At 46.9% G+C, this 16,668-nt stretch overlaps 1 protein-coding gene across 1 annotated transcript in view; it reads left to right on the forward strand.

The window, feature by feature from the left end:
* IL6R (interleukin 6 receptor) overlaps positions 1 to 14,442 on the forward strand; it is a 53,820-nt gene extending 39,378 nt beyond the window's left edge. The window contains exons 8-10 of the mRNA XM_020887383.2: positions 448 to 517; positions 4,206 to 4,299; positions 10,601 to 14,442. Coding sequence (XP_020743042.2) covers positions 448 to 517; positions 4,206 to 4,299; positions 10,601 to 10,847 — 411 coding nt within the window. The 3' untranslated portion in view covers positions 10,848 to 14,442. The remainder of the gene's footprint in view (positions 1 to 447; positions 518 to 4,205; positions 4,300 to 10,600) is intronic.
* The last annotated feature ends 2,226 nt before the right edge of the window (positions 14,443 to 16,668 follow it).

Here is a 16,668-nt window from a genome sequence, read left to right on the forward strand (position 1 = left end):
AAGCCCATGGTCATGCCTACAAGGGAGGAAAAGTGATGCCCACGTGGATTAAGAAATTTTCCCTGCATTCCATAACTAGTAAGAGGTGGATCCAAGATTCTAGCTTGAGCTTTTCCCAGTAAGTGGTAGTACCCACGCCCTGGCACCAGACCCATAATACATCTGCTGTTTCAGGTTATTTATTGAGTATCTCCTCTGTGGAAGGGGTGTGCCCTTAAGCTCCTGGTGGAGAGCCATGTGGAAAGAAATCCCCATCCCGAGTAGGCAAGCTATAGATATAAGTAAGTTGAGAGTGACAGGTCAGACAAGGAGAGATCCATGAGCTAGAGAAAGGAATGCCATGGGTGGATCAGGCAGGAGGTGAAGGAGGAGATAGTGCCCAAGCTGGGTCCTGAACGATGGTGGAATCTGCAGAAAGAGGCTCACAGTGAGGAATGTTTCTTTTAGGCATCTACTACTACTGAAGATAATTCAAGTATTTTCTCCAAAGACTCTTCAAAAACAACCAGTCTCCCAGGTAAGGACTGGATATTTTTGTGTTTCTATTGCTTATGGGGCACAGAAGAACTTGTCTCTGCAGAAAGTCCTTTCTTTTTGGAAGTGTTGGCAGAGGGCTGGTCTGCTTAATGAAAAGGATCGATGGCAGAAATAGTCTTTGATTACTTTATACTTCCAAGTTTGATATCATTAGCTAAGATATAGTAAAGGGACCATAAGAAGAGTAAGATCAGTAAACTGTGTCACTTTTGGCCCAGAATACACTTTGAGGAATGAAATAAATCTTTGGGAAGCCCTTCATTCCAATGCTTCTGATTCCTTGTACCTGTAAGACTAGGGAAACTTAGTAACATTTGCATCAAGAAAGATCCCAACCAGGGCTTCCCTGGTGGCTCAGTGGTAAAGCGTCCCCCTGCCAATGCATGATCCACTGGGGAGACACGAGTTTGATCCCTGATCCTAGAGGAACCCACGTGCCGCAGAGCAACTGAACCTGTACACCACAACTATTGAGTCTGTGCTTGAGTGTCTGGGAGCTGCAACTCCTGAAGCCCAAGTGCCCTAGAGCCCGCGCTCCACAGCCAGAGAAGCTGCTGCCACGAGAAGCCGGCGCACCGCACTAGAGAGTAGCCCCCACTTGCCACACTGGAGAGAAGCTCACACAGCAACCAAGACCTAGCACAGCCAAAAAAAAAAGAAAAGGAAAAGATCCCAGGTCCTGTGTTTGCTTTACTATTAATATATGGATGGGACTCATGGAGTCCAGGCTCTGGAGGCTCAGTAGCTGAACACATTCACCTGGTAGCTCTTGGGCTTTCTGAGGGCGTCCTTGGCCTCCATACCTTTAACTGGGCAGATTCCTGCCGCACCTGGCTGCCCGTGCCCTGTCATCCTATTGCAAAGCCCTACCTAGTGCAGTGCACTTAGGGGGACCTGCCAGACACCTGGGGCTAAGCTCTGCTTGCACAGCTGGGAGCTTGGAGTCGAACCCATCCCTGCTCTCCCGGAGTCTACCGTCCAGCAGGCAGGCTCTGGCAAAGAGTAAAGCAGTAAGCTGCAGAGAGTGGAATGTGGCCAAAAGGGAGCCAGAGGGAAAGCAAAGTGGGAATCACAGAACGTTCACAGAGGAGGCGCCATCTGAATGACCCTTGAATGATGTGGGTGGGACAGCAGGCGGCTGGGGCAGCAAGCAGTTCAGGGCATACTGTGAAGAAGAACCCTTGAGTCTTCTCTACCGATGCTCACCGATGATCTGTCTAATCCAGCCCTGTGTCTTTAAAGACCGTCTGTGGGCTGATGGCTCCCAGATGTATAGCCCTGTCTCTGACCTTCCCAAGAAGATTCAGCCAGACTGGTGTATCCAACTACCTAGGTGACGTGTCCACCTGATACCTACTAAAACTCTGACTTAATGTGTCTGAAAGAGAATGCTTGATGCCTCCCCGCCTCTTCAACCCAAATCTGTTCTCATCCTTCTTCCTCATTTCAGTAAAGACAGCACATCCTCTGGGTTGCTGGGGCTGGGAGGAAAGACAGGCTTCCTCTTCTAAGCCTCATCCCATGTCCAGTCCTTCAGCAGGTCCTGTCAGTTGTATCCTGAAGTTTGTCCAGGAGCTGACCACTTCTCACCCCCTCCACTGCCAACACCTGGCCCAGCCATTGCTATCTTTTCTCCAGTAGGACTTTAGGGTCTGCCTGCTGGTCTCTTGGCTTTTAGTCTTTTGTTTTAATATTTATTTTTATTTATTTATTTATTTATTTATCTGGCTATGCTAGGTCTTAGCTGTGGCACCTGGGTTCTTTTTAGTTGTGGCATGTGGAATTTAGTTCCCTGCCCAGGGCTTGAACTCGGACTCCCTGTACTGGGAGCATGGAGTCAGCCACTAACCCACTGGGTGTCTGTCCTGGCTTTTGTCTTAAGCCCCAACTGACTCTTTTCCAGCAAAAAGCCAGAATGACTCTTAAAACACAAATTTAAGCTCTTCTTGGCTCAACATCATCTTGTCTCCCAGAGTAAAAGCCGAGGACCTAACAAAGGCCCCAGTCTCCATGAAGTCAGGCCCTGATCTTTAGGTCTCACCTCCTCCTTTCTCTCTCTCATCCGCTCTGCCTTCCTCATGTCCACACGTGCTCACCTCATGGCCTTGGCACCCACTGCTTGCTCTGCTTGGATGCTCTTCTCCCGACCTCCCCTGGGACAGCCCTTTCATACATCCAGGCCTCTGCTCAAATGCTCCCCGCCTGGGGAGGCCCTTCCCGATCACCCAATTTGACAGAACCCGCTACTGGCACGCTCTGCTTCCTATGCTTTGTTTTCCATCATTGCCTTTGTCAGTGCTGACATCTTATTAGGTAGGTATTTGTTTATCTGTCTCCCTTGATTAGAATGTAAGATCCAGGAAGCCAGGAGTCTTTCTGTCATCCAATTACCTGTATCCCTGAGGCTTAGCACAAAGCCTGGCACATGACAGACACTCAATAAATATTTGTTGAATGAAGGAAGGAACAAATACAAAAGATGATGAAGTATTAGTGAAAGAGTAAGCCAAGCATACACGAAATGGCTGTCTCTGCCAAGAGACCTAGGACACGCTGGGAGATGCCTGTCCTGGTCAGTGCCTACTACAGTTTGGGCTCAAGGCAAAGCCTGCATCTGCTAGACACCTTGAGTGATGTCTGGCATTACATCTTTATCAGCAGTGGGTACCATTTAGGGTGGAGGAGCCTGACTCCCAAGTCCATGAGACTGCCAGTATCTGCATTTTCAGTGGAAGGGAATGCTGATTTTGTTCAGATTACTCTGTCTAGTCCTGGCGCTGTCTCTGGCAGCCATGGGAAGGAGCTTTCTCTGGAAGGACATGGTTGTTTGTGAAGCTAGTTTGTTTTGCATTCATTCAATGAAATATTTTGGTGGGCCTGCTTTGTGCAAGGCACCACGTGAGGAGCTGGAATGTTAAAAGTGAAAAAGACACACATGGTCCCTGCTTTCAGGGAGTTTAGGCTGGAGGTGGAGCTGGGGGAGTGTAAGGTGGGCCAGTGAGCAGGATCACTTCTCAAAGCGAGTGCCATCATCTCATGTGAGATTCAAAGGCCAAGGAGGGGGACTGGCCAGCAAAGGGAAAGGGATACAGCGCAGGTGGACGCGCATTCTCGGGGAGAAGAGAACGCATGCACAGGAGAGGGAACATGCGTGAGAAAGATGGACTGAAATTCAGGTGGCTGGGGCTTGCGTACCAACTGGGGAGACAGGTGAGAAGTGATGATCCAGTGGGGACAGCTGCACCCAAACACTTGATTTAAAGCATCTGAGCCTCCAGGAGCTGCTTCAATGAGGTCCCCTAAGGCTCTGCCTCTTGCATGCCCCTGTGCCTTGTGGGGCCGGCTGAGTGCCGCTAGAAAAGCCGCTCTGAAAGTGAGTGGGAGTCTGTGGCTGGCCGCAGGCTCAGAAGCTCTGAGCTGGAGGTGTGTCTCTTGCTACGTGGTGGCATCCTGGGGTCTGTCAGACTGTGCTGGGGGAGACCTTCTAGAGTTGGCTTTGGCCAGAACACTGGCAAGTTTGTCAGGCAGAGCTGTTTCCTCCTCCAGGGGTGAGGTTCTTTTGAGGTTTTGACAGCACCTGCTGAGTGGTTTGTTTTTTTTTCCCCTTCTTTCCTCTGCTCCTCTTCCTCCTCTTCTTTCTCTCCCTCTTACTTTTTTTTTTTTTCTAGTGCAAGATTCTACCGTGGTACCGCTGCCCACGTTCCTGGTGGCTGGAGGAAGCCTGGCCTTCGGGACCCTCCTTTGCATTGGCATCATCCTGAGGTAAGAAGGGACCTGGGGTGGCCCTGCAGCATTATCAGGTTTCAAATCTAGCTTTACCAGCACTAGGATGGTGGCCATGGGTTGATTCCAGATATATTTTAGAGATAGAATGGACAAGATCTGATGACAGCTTAGATGGGAAGGATGAAGGAGAGGAAGGAATCAAGTCTGACTCTCAAGTTTCTGGCTTCAGCAGGACAACCAAGTAGAAAAACAATGCTTACATGTTGGTACCACTGGGGAAACCCCAAGTGGGCAAGTTTGGGAGGCCATTCAGATCACTGCCACCAGGCAGATGGTAGTTGGGGCCATGGGAGAAGATGGGGCCAAGAATGTCATCTGTGGAGTACAACCGGAATATTGTGAAGAGGAGGAGCTGAGAAAGGGACTGAGAAGGAGTGGCCTGAGAGGGAGAAGAAGAGGCAGGAAAGCCTGGTTGTGAAAGTGTGTGTTAGACAGTGAAGAAACACCTTAGGCTTTGGGATTGGAATATGAACATACCCTTCCTCTCCTAAGAGCCACAGACTAAAATGAGTAAAGTACCACTTGAGAAGCACCACAACAGAAGTGCATGGTAACTCCGAAGTGCCTGGCTAGACTACCTCCTTGGGGATATTCTATATTTGAAAATAAGCAGACCTAGTGGGTCACCTTTAAATGTCCTATCCTAGCGCCCTTCTTCAGTCATCGTGAGGGCTTTGTTGGTGCTCTGATCACTGTAGTGCCATGCGAAATCATCCCAGTCTCTTTCCACGCAGTCATTGGTATTGCCATTCATTCCCAAGCTTGCAGAGAAGTCACCTAACAGTGCTCCCAATGACTGGGCAACAAAGAAAACTTCCAGTGTTCACGATTTTACTGCAGGAACTGGCAATTTTGCATATGCTGACGCCCTAAAGGAGATGAGGCTGGGATCTGGCTTTGGATGGTGGTTAATTCCAATGATAATATAAGGAGAGGAGAAATTCCATCCTACTTTTTTCTATTTTTCCTGTCTTTTTCCTTGTTTGTAACTTGCAAGGATTCTACCCGGTGATTGTGAGAGGTGGTCTTTGAGGTGTTTGGGAAGGAGGGGTAAGACTTTGGCAGACAGCTTTGGAGTCTCACAGTGGATTGGAGACTCACAGTCTCACAGTGACCCCGGAATAGCTCAGCCACCAAAGTGGTCTGGGTTGGAAGATGAGGAAGATAACAACTCAAACTGTGTTCGAGGTTGTTTTTGCTTTGATTTTTCAATGACATAGCAAGTAAGCTGTTCTAAGGGTGTGCAGAAGATAAGGTTCTTAAAGAGCAACTCCCTAGAGGAGCCGAGAACTCACTGTCTTTTATACCTTTGGGCCAGAGAGGGGCCCTGCCAGCTTTCAGAGGTCTTCCTACTCCCTTCTAAGGGATTCTTTGCCTCACCTCAGACACCTCTTCTTTCTGTATCTATATCACCTGGGTTTCAGATGGACTTTCTTATGATCCACCAGAGACCCTATAGAGCAGTGATCCTCTACCTTTTTGGCACCAGGGACCAGTTTTGTGGAAGACAGTCATGGACCAGAGGATAGGGGGTGGTTTCAGGATGACTCAAGTGCATTACATTTATGTGCACTCTATTTCTATTACTATTACATCAACTGGACCTCAGATCATCAGGCATTAGATCACAGAGGTTGGAGACCCCTGTTCTAAGGGATTCCTTGCCTTACCTCAGACATGTACTTCTGTGTTCTCTTTTTATTTCTATATCATTAGGGCTTCAAAAGGTCTTTCTCATAACTCACTGCAGGTCCTGTAGAGTAAATGTCATCATGATTTCCACTTGACAGATGAGGAAATTAAAGCTGAAAGAAAGTAGAGTGATTGCAGCTAATAAGGGTGAGGCTAAGGTTCAAACCCACAGCTTATGCTTCTTGGATAGGGCCTTAGGGGTCATTTAGTCAAACTCTGAACAACAGCAATGAGAGGTAAGCTGACTTGCCCAGGAACGCATACTTCGTTAATAGCAGAGACAGGACAAGGACTGGTGTCCCGAGAGTGCCTGCCCACTGTGCCAGCCTGAGGTCAGCTAAGAGGTGGGCCCCGTCCTATAAGTCCACTGTTGGCCGGTGGCCCCCCAGCAAGCGGTGCCATCTTGCTGTGCTGTTAACTACTAGGAGAGAAGTGTTAGGCTGGGAATCGGCCACAGTGCTCATCACAGACCTAATTTGCTAATGTGCTCATGGTGCTTGTACACTGGCTGGTTGCTACACAACCAGAGTCCCTGAAGGCACAGTGCTCTGTGCAGAGAACATAGCAGTTATTTATTTCCTAGCCTGATGAGTTTCCATCCTCCCATATAAGGCTAATTTATTTGGAAAGAGGCCAGTTAATTTCAAACAATGAAAAATCACACTATTTCCAAAAGTCCCCCATGTCAAGAGAAGAGTATCAGTAGGTGTTTCCTTGGTGGTTCAGTGGTAAAGAATCCCCCTGCCAATGCAGGAGATACGGGTTCGATCCCTGGTCCAGGAAGATCCTACATGCCACAGAGCAACTAAGCCTGTGTACCACGACTGTTGAGCCCGTGCTCTAGAGCCCGGGAACCGCAACTATTGAGCCCAGGTGCCACAACTACTGAAGCCTACGAACCCTAGATCTGTGTTCTGCAACAAGAGAAGCACGCAGTAAGAAGCCTGTGTACTGCAATGAAGAGTAGCCCCTGCTCCCTGCAACTAGAGAAAAGCCCACGCGCAGCAACGAAGACCCAGTGCGGCTGAAGAAAAAATGAGCATCAAGAGATGCTGTGGGAGCCTGGGGTGCCAAAGTGGTTGGGCCGCCATGACCATTGAGGTGACCAGATTATTACAGTGGATAGAATGAGAGGCAGATGGAGGCAGTAAAGCCCACCAACCGGTCACCATCTTTTTATTTTTAGTACATTTATTTTGTGTCTCAAGCAAAGCACAGTATTTTTCTAAGTATTTTTCCATCAATATCAGTGACAATTTTTAAAAATTTAAGTGTGCTGTTGAAAAAGGTATACTATCTTTTTAGATGGATGTTGTAACTTCAAAGGGCCATTCTCCCCACTGTACTTCCTGTGCCCCAGTGTGTCCCCATTTATATCTATTTTATGCCATCAGGCACTGGGAAAATAGGATTTTCAGAGCAGAGAGTTACTTTTCTGCACATTTATTTAGAATGGCTAACACTATTAGTTGAGGACTTCCTATGCATATGCTTATGATTTAAATCATTTTGTATTGAATGTATTGTCTCATTTCAGTATTTTAAAATCACACTCTCCCATCTTCATGGTTAATTATAAGTGTTTTTAAAATTTTTTTAAAAATTTCTTTTAGTTACAGAACCTTTTCTTAAACTATTGCACGTATACGTGTTCAGTTGTTTCAGTCGTGTTCGACTCTTTGTGACGCCATGGACTGTAGCCCACCAGGTTCCTCTGTCCATGACATTTTCCAGGCAAGAATACTGGAGTGAGTTGCCATGCCGTCCTCCAGGGTATCTTCCCAATCCAGGGATCAAACCCACATCTCTTATGTGTCCTGCATTGGCAGGCGGGTCTTTACCCACTGAGTCACCTGGGAAGCCCCAAACTAAATGATATGAAGTCCAAATATGTAAAACAGGTAAAAGGTGGAGGTGAGGTGCAGGTGAAGTCTGGCAGCTCATCTTTTGGTTTCTTCTACCTGCCCTGCACCCTCTCCAGCCTCCAAGCTGTGCTCAGAGCCCTGCTGAGGGCAGGACAGTGCCAGGTTTGGACGGATCACAGGCCTAGAGGTTTCAAAGTCCCCTTTGAGCTTAGTGATTTGCTGAAAAAGTCTCATTCACTCCCCAAAATATTTCAAAAGAAGAAAAGCTCACCTTTCTCAGTTACCCATCCAGTTGTTTTGAAAAAATCTGAGGACAGAGACTGCTTTCCATATGGGTTAAGTAACATCAATAGAAACTTAAAAAAAACTTGTGACACATGATTATTTCCTAAATATCGGGAGTTTGCTGAATACTGACAAATAGCAAAGAAGGACTGATGCTGAAGATCCAGTACTTTGTCCACCTGATGCAAAGAGCTGACTCATTCAAAAAGACCCTGATGCTGGGAAAGATTGAGGGCAGGAGAAGAGAGTGACAGAGGATGAGATGGTTGGATGGCATCCCTGATTCAATGGACATGAACTAGAGCAAATTCCAGGAGATGGTGAGGGACAGGGAAGCCTGGTGTACTGCAGTCCATGGGGTTGTGAAGAGTCGGACACGACCTGGGGACTGAACAACAATAAAGCAAGAAGGGAGAAAAATCACGCCTTTAAGCAAAGACAGCTACTGTTAATTTTTAAAATGTAAAAGTCTGACAAACATACAGGAAAGTGCAGATGTCATAAGTGTACAGTGCCATGCATTTCCACAAAGACACCCATGCAGTTGACACCCAGATCAAAAGCACTTTATATTTAGATGAATTTTCTCCAAGTCTTTTTCCTCTGCATAGTTTCTTGTTTGTTTGTTTGTTTGTTTTGGCTGTGTGGCATGATGGTTCCCCAATCAGGGGTTGAACCTGTACCCCCTGCATAAGAAGCAGGGAGTCTTAACCACTGGACCACCAGGGTTTGTTTTTCAGAGCCATGATTATTCTATATCCATAACTCTGAATCCTGCCTTTTAAATGTAGCATTAGTTATATAACATAAGCACTTCTTATTATTAAAAGTTTTGGTAAACCTCACTTTCATCACTTTCTTGTATATACTCAAGATCACTTAACCAACCTCCTATTATTGGGCATTTGGACTGTTGTTTTGCTTTTATAAACAAGACTGTGTTGAACATCTTTGTGCATACAATTTTTTCCATAGCTGTGTGCTTTCCTGAGGGTATATTCCCAGAAGTGGAATTCTTGGATCAGAGGGTCTGAATATTTTGAAATCCAGAGTGTAATGACTCTGTCTTCAGTTCTGTCATGACAGTGGAGGATTCCAGCCAAGAACCCAGCATAGCTCCAGTAAGCGCCCCTGCTGTGTTCTCCTCCTGGGCAGTGCCTGAATGGCAAAGCCTAAGCCACATTCTGCAGATTGTTTATTCCATTTGGATAACAGGCTAAGAGCCAATGGCATATTTGGAGCCAACTATCAATTATTTATCATAACAAGGACAGGAATAGTCTGTCGATATAAAAAGAAACCTAAGGAAAATCCCCAAACCTTGTTTTTGATGTTGGTTTCCCCTCTCCCCTCCCAGCCCTTCCTGAAGTAGCTGACGTCTGGTCGAATTGAGAGAGACCACCTTGCTCCCACTTTGGGGTCAGTGGGCAGTAAGTTAGCCCGTGTCAAAGTGGGAAGCGGGGGGAAGATGGGCTGCCCCGCTCGCCTGAGGGCCTCTCAGGGAGGAGACCTGACTGTACCTTTGAAGACAGCTATCACCATCTCATCTTCCTTTGGGCTGTCAAGTGACTCTTCTCAGTCACTGAGCGCTGGCTTTGGGCCCAGAGTGGAGCAGGGTGAGCGGAGCTGTGATCAGAGAGATGTCTATCTCCTTCCTGTTTAACACCGACTTTCCTGTCAAATGAGTCACTCGTGCCCGAGTGGTGCCCATGGCCGAGTCTGTGTGAATGTGCCAGTGTGGTGGGAGGGGACCCAGAGGTGTAGGGAAAATTGGGGACTGCGAGCATATTGGAAGCCAGAAGCGAAGGAGGGCTGTTGAGGGAGCAGGACAGTCCTTTTCCTTCCCTACTGAAAGAATACTGTCTCTCCTTTTTTTTAAGTAGGTGGATTTGGGACTGAGAAGGTGTCTCGCTGGGCTGCCTTTATGGTTGTTAGTCTTTCAGTCATGTCCATGTCTAACTCTTTGCGACCCCATGGGCTGTAGTCTGCCAGGCTCCTCTGTCCATGGGATTCTCCAGGCAATAATACTGGTGTGGGTTGCCATTCCCTTCTTCAGGGGAGTCTTACCTACCCAGGAATCGAATCCAGGTCTCCTGCATTGTAGATGGATTCTTTACCATCTGAGTGGGGCAGAACAAAGAACAAATTAGGTTCTCAGGTGCTATAAAGAGGCACTCAGAACCTCAGTTTCCCCATTGGTAAATTGGATCCACCATGCATACCTATTCCCTTGGGGTATTTTTGATAGCTCTTCAGAGGATTATGTAGTTCCTGGTGACAAGAAGCAGCCAATGAATAAATAGTTATCAGTCCTTGGAGCTGAGACCCAAGAGTGCCGGCCCACCAGGGCAGCCAGCTGTTGGTGTTTTTCTCTTGGGTTTATCACAGCAGGAACTCAACATTTGCGTGGTTTGTCTTTGTGTGTCTGTGTGAAGGTTCAAGAAGACGGGGAAACTGCAGGCTCTGAAAGAAGGCAAGACGAGTGCACACCCACCGTATTCTTTGGGCCAGCTGGTCCCTGAGAGGCCCAAGCCCACCCCAGCGCTGGTCCCTCTCATCTCCCCACCGGTGTCCCCCAGCAGCCTTGAATCTGACCACACGTCGAGGAACAGCCAGCCGGATGCAAAGGGCCCTGGGAGCCCTTATGACGTCAGTAACAGAGACTACTTCTTCCCCAGATAATGGGTAGGCCTAGCAGCCTGGGGTGTCAGGCCCCTAGTCCGTGTGGATGCTGAAACAGACTGGCTTAGCACAAATCGCTCATCACTGCCATGCCAGCTTATCTCAGGTACTTGGGGCTTCTGGCTTCACCTTTTCAGAAGCGCCTCACAGAAAATTCTACGCTGGGTGAAAAAAAAGATTTGCTGTGTTGGTTGAGTTTTGAATCACCCTGACCCCAGTGCGCTGATTACGTGGTGAGAGTGAACTCAGGCCCCCGTGAAGATACAAGATACGGGTGTCAAGACTCTCCTGGCCACTCAGGTGGGCAGAGCTGGGTGACTGGGGAGGCTTGGGACTGCCGCCCAGGCTTGGTGTGGACGAGCCGCTGGCCACCCGCGCACCCCCGCCCACCACCAGGAGCTGCGACCTCAGACGGGTGGGATGGATTTCCAGCCAAAGACTCCCCGAGTCGCTTATGTCTTGACCCACCGCACGGTTTTCTCTTCTAGCTCAAACTCCTGAAACCCAAGTGCCTTCGAAATTCTGTTTTTTCTAGGCCTGAGTATGGGGGGAAGCTCTCTTCTGCTTTACTTTCCCCGCAGCTGAGGTGGGGGCAGATAGTATCTCAGGGCCTGATGGTTTGAAATGGAATTGTAATTAGTTCCTCATCAGCATTTTCTGAATGTGAATGGTCGTCCTAGGCACTTGCTGAATCCAGAAACGAGTGCACTGGCTCGATCTCCCTTTTTGGATCCCAGGACTTCAGGAGAGAAGCCGAGAGGAAGGAGGGGAGTGGGGCAGGGTCTCTAAGCTTATCTGTAGTAGCATTGCTGAGGGGGACAGAGGCCTCTGCACACCGTCCCCCCCACTTCCCTGGCTCCCCAGAAGGAGAACTGGCATCAGGGAGGCTTCTGCCAGTTGTGAAATCAACATTGCCTTGCTCCAGCTTTGTTTATTTTGTTTTCAACTGAGCCTGCGTAACCAGGGAAGATAATATTTATGCAAAAAGACAAAAGAACCTGGCAAGAATGGGTTTTAATTTGGTTTTTAAACAACTGCTGACTCTTTTATCTTCAGAAGGTAGAGCATCCAGTATTAGTCGAGAGTCAGCAGATAAATGACAGGGGAAAGGCACAATGATTTTGTTTAGCGCAAAACTCAATCAAGTGACAAAGGAGGAGAAAAGGTTTTCCCCTATAAGAGAAGAGATTCTGTTTTCATTCTAAATTTTGTTTTTGCCTTAAAAAGTGAAAAAAAAAAAAAGGAGAAAAAACAACTCTGCCCCTTTTCTAATTTAGCGGAAAAGGCAGCTTGTTACTACTCCCCCAGGCGGTCGAGAAGGAAATGGTGTCCAGCTCCCAGGTCGCAGTGCTGGGAAGCCAGCCTCCCACCATTACTCAGCAGGTCAGCTGAAAATCCCCACCACTGAAAGCCACGCATCCTCCCGTATCAGACAAGGTTCATTAAAAAAAAAAAAAAAAAAAAACAACCTAACCTTGATGCCTTCCTCTTTGAGTTAGTTCCCTGAATGTGATTCAGTTCAGCTAGTATTGAAGCACCGACTGTCTAGCCGTGACACTGCACCAACCGCCGCAGTGCGCTTTTCTGTCTAGGCTTTGAAAAATTCAGTGAAGTTAGTGGTTACCCAGACAAGCGCCCTCAAGTATCCTGGGAAGTCCCAGAAAGAAGCTGTGATTAAAATCAGTTGTATAACCCACCACTAAAAATTTACCAGACCACAACACTTTTCTAGCAGTCTCCCATTTTAGAAGACCAGCCACCAGCACCCGACAGGTGGAAAAAGGACAGAAATGATCATGTTTTTTTACTGTTTGCCAGGCTCAAACTGTTATGACATTGGGCTACATGGTGACTTTCATTGCTGGCTTTGGCTGTAAATTTCAGACTCTGTTGCTGCCTTTGGCAACTAATCTGAAGTTGACAAAAGTGAGGCAGGTGGTTTTGTTTTGTTTTTCTCTCAAGTTTTCTTGACTGAGACCAGCAAAAATGCTGTTAAAGGGAAATATAGAAAATGAGAATCTGCATGAGATAGGATGATTCTCTGCCCACAGTTAACTCTTGACAAAGTTTTACCCACGTGTAATATTAGCAGAGCCAGGCAGCGGTGCTGGTGGAAGATGTGAAATCCAGATAGCTCATGACTGCTGAGAGCTAGGCAGCTTTGATCTCCAAATTGTTATTGCTTTCATTATTATTTGAACGGAACTGCCTTTTTTTTTTTTTAATGTAAGAGGTTTTTTTCCTTTCCCTTTATTTTTTTATAAGCTAGTATAGATGAAGGAAAAATGTTTGTCTTCTCTTGCTTGGTGTACATAGGTATACACCCTAAGCTCTCTTTGTCTTTGAATCTATGGTCAGTGAATGTGTGTTTCAATTCACAGGTCATTCTTACCTGTGTTTCTGCAGCACACGTGTGATGCTATTCACCTAATACCTGTAGCAATCTGCTACACAGCCAGAAGGAAATATTAGTCCAGCGACAATTTTTTATTACAGATGGACAGCTTATCCTGCTGGGTGGGAAACATGGAAAATATGCTAGTTCAGGGTTTCAGTTAAAGTGGTCATTAATTCTTGTAGCATTAATGAAAAAAAAAATTTGTTTGTAAGTGTCGAGGAAGTAGCATTGACTGTTTCTGCAAAGCCTTCGGTAACTCTGAAAGCTCTTTGCCCTGATGGAGCGTTGCCCTTGGCAGTTTGTTTGCCAGGCTCTGGGCTCACCCCAGTCTCTGTCATTTGTCTGCTGTCCCTGAGGGAAGGAAACACTATCACAAGGGGTGGAATCTGCTCCTGGAATGGATTGGGAGCCTACCTGGTGGGGTGCAGAGCTTGGCTCAGCAGAGCTCAGTGGGGGCAGACTGGGGGTGGTCATGGTTTGTGGATTTTCTGTAGAATGTTCAGGAATGTCTTGCCTGGCTGCTTTGGTCCTGGGCTATATCGCTTCATCAAAGACACTTAAGATTGCCCCAGCTGGGGAGGAGTCTGACACCCAGCTCCAGATTGAGTTGGTAAGAAATTTACCTTAATTTGGAGAAGCAGTGGCAACTGGTGGTCCCTGGGAGCATGAGCCTGGATCCCAGCCTCCCATGCAGCAGTTGGCAGCGGGGCTTTTGCCAAGCTGGCTCCACTTCTGTGCCAGACACTCCCGAGCATCCCCTAAAGGTCCTTCTAGCATCACGTCCTCCGTGTAGCCTGGCTCTAGCACTAGCAAGTTTCTATGGCAACCTTAATGATGATTAAGGAACATTGTCAGATGTATGAACATATGCTCAAATGCAGATCTACTTCAGAAGCAAAGGACTGGAACAGCGTGTAGCGAGGCTGTTAATTAATAGAGAAACCGTATTTGGATGGAGAGCACACATCTGTTAAATAGAATACCTCAACTTTATTTTTTTCTGGAGAGAAATAATAGTTTTAAGTTTTGGTTTTTTTTTTTACCTAATTATCTGAAATCAAATACCAAAGGCTGGTGATGTCTGTATATGGGGCAAAGGGTCAGTATAATTTTTTTCAGTGTTTTTTCTTTTTACCAGCTATTTTGCATTTAAAATGAAAATTGTAAATGTTTGAAATAAATAAGTTCTAAAAAATATGCCTGGGAGATAATGATGCTTTGACGCCTGGGTCCTTTCAAGGAAAGACTTACATGGTTACTCTGGGAAAGGGGTGAGAAAACTTGGATTTAAAGTCAAGGAGAACCATTTGGGGGTGAGCTTTTCCTTAATGCAGGATTAAATTACCTCTGGAAAAAAATCAGGTGGGTTTAAGAAATAAGTTGCAATTTCTCAAAGACTTTCATTTTGAAAGTTATTTCCCCAAATGAACCCTGGGGTTTCTGGAAAGGGCGTACGTGCTTCGGCCTTTTTTACATCATTATCAGGTGATGGACCTGGGGGGAAGGAAAAGGGAGGGCCATTATTCATCAGAAGAGTGTTTATTGAACAGGGGTTGTTAACGGAATCACAAGTCAACCCTGAACCTCTCCATCATCAGGCTGCATCTGTCCCCTGTTGAAAAGGATCCTCCATAGGAAACCTTGGGACACTGCCATCCCACATCTTCCAAACAGAGGAAAGCCTTCACATGGATGCTCTGTGGATAAGAGTTGCTGTGTAAACAGTTCAGGGCTGGGGAGGAGGAAACTGCATGGAAACCTGGAAATTGTGTAACTCAGACTGAAAGCTGAAGTGCCAGGCCCCGCTGCGCGGTGCCCCCCCACCCCACCCCCCCTCCGCCCCCAGGGAATTAGAAGAAAGCCACACGACCGACCACACCTATGGGGCCCATCGGCTCCTTAAGGATGCCACAGTTTCTTGCGAGGTTGGTCCCTGTCTTGCAGAAAGTGACACAGGAAACAGATGTCCCATAGTGGCTTGGCTGTTTGGGCCCCATAGAGGGGTGTGGGAGTGAGTGTAAGGAGCAGGAAATGGAAGAGGTGCCCCCCCCCCCCCCCCCTTCACCGCATCACTGTTAGGATGGTAAGGCTACGATGCTCTTTCTGGAAGAGAGGAATGAGAGAGCAGATGGGGGATCCTGTAGAGGATGGCAAGGAACATTCAGTTACTGGAACGACCACTAAGGAAAGCGCGTTCCTTATTTTTTGATGCAGACGGACACCAAACCTTCCCCCATGTCTGTGAGAAGCACAGGCCAGAGGCAGGAAACGTGGTGCCTTCCTGCATAGCAGAAGTGTGCTGTTGAAAGGCCTTAAACTGGTCCGAGCAGTGTCCAAGGGCTGGGCTGGGCCTGGCAGCCTCTCAGGCAGAGTGGTGGCCAGGTGGACTGGCTGGGTGAGCTGACTGAGTGGCCGTGATGTAAGTGGTCCTGAGCAGGGGAGCCAGCGCTACACGATCCTTGAAATACTGACCGCCCCCTGGTCTCTGCAAAACTTCTGATCTTCTTGCTGGTGTGTTACTTAAAACAACCTTAGAACAACCTTAGCCACATCTTATTTCACACCAGCAATTTTCAGTGACTATCCAAAACATGAATACAATGAGATTTTTCAGTAAGATCCGAACACTTGCACTATGGGAATATGCAATATTCAATTAGGCTGCTGCTTTTTCTCAGGTAACTTCAAAATGCTCAGTAAGGCTACCGAATGTCCACAAAGAAAATAACTTATCGTGTGATGAGAAGCTGCATTTTATGTTTTTTTGAAAAATTTGGTTTTTTGAAGTATAGTTGATTTGCAACTATGTATTAATTTTTACTGTACAGCAAAGTGGTTCAGTTATATATATACACATTCTTTTTCATTTTCTTTCCCATTACGGTTTATGACAGAATATTGAATATAGTTCCCTGTGCTGTACAGTAGGACCTTGTTGTTTATCCATTCTATATATATATTAATAATAGTTTGCTTCTGGGAATTCCCTGATGGTCCCGTGGTTAGGACTCTGATTCCACTGTGGAAGACCCAGGTTGGGGAACTAAGATGCTTATTCCAACTTCCCCCACAACCTTCCCCTTTGGCAACCACAAGTCCATTTTAATATTTCATTATGATTTTTTTAAAGAATGAAATTTATCGGGAGGACAGTTGAATTCTATTTTGTTTTTTATTTAATTAATTTTGGGGGCCATGCTGTGCGACATGTAAGATCTTAGGGCCCCGACAGGGATTGAACCCTACATGGGCAGCAGCACACAGTCTTAACCACAGGGGTAACAGGGGAGTCCCCTATTTTGGTTTTTAAATGCATGTGCTGAACAATGAGGGTTCTGAAATGATGAAATGCCCCACTCAGTGTAACTGGGACATTCTAGGGTCTGTCCCCAGTGATTGATGGGGGAGGGGACAGGTAGAGGA

This window comes from Odocoileus virginianus, chromosome 5 (genome assembly GCF_023699985.2).
Source record: "Odocoileus virginianus isolate 20LAN1187 ecotype Illinois chromosome 5, Ovbor_1.2, whole genome shotgun sequence".
NCBI classification, from domain to species: Eukaryota; Metazoa; Chordata; class Mammalia; order Artiodactyla; family Cervidae; genus Odocoileus; species Odocoileus virginianus.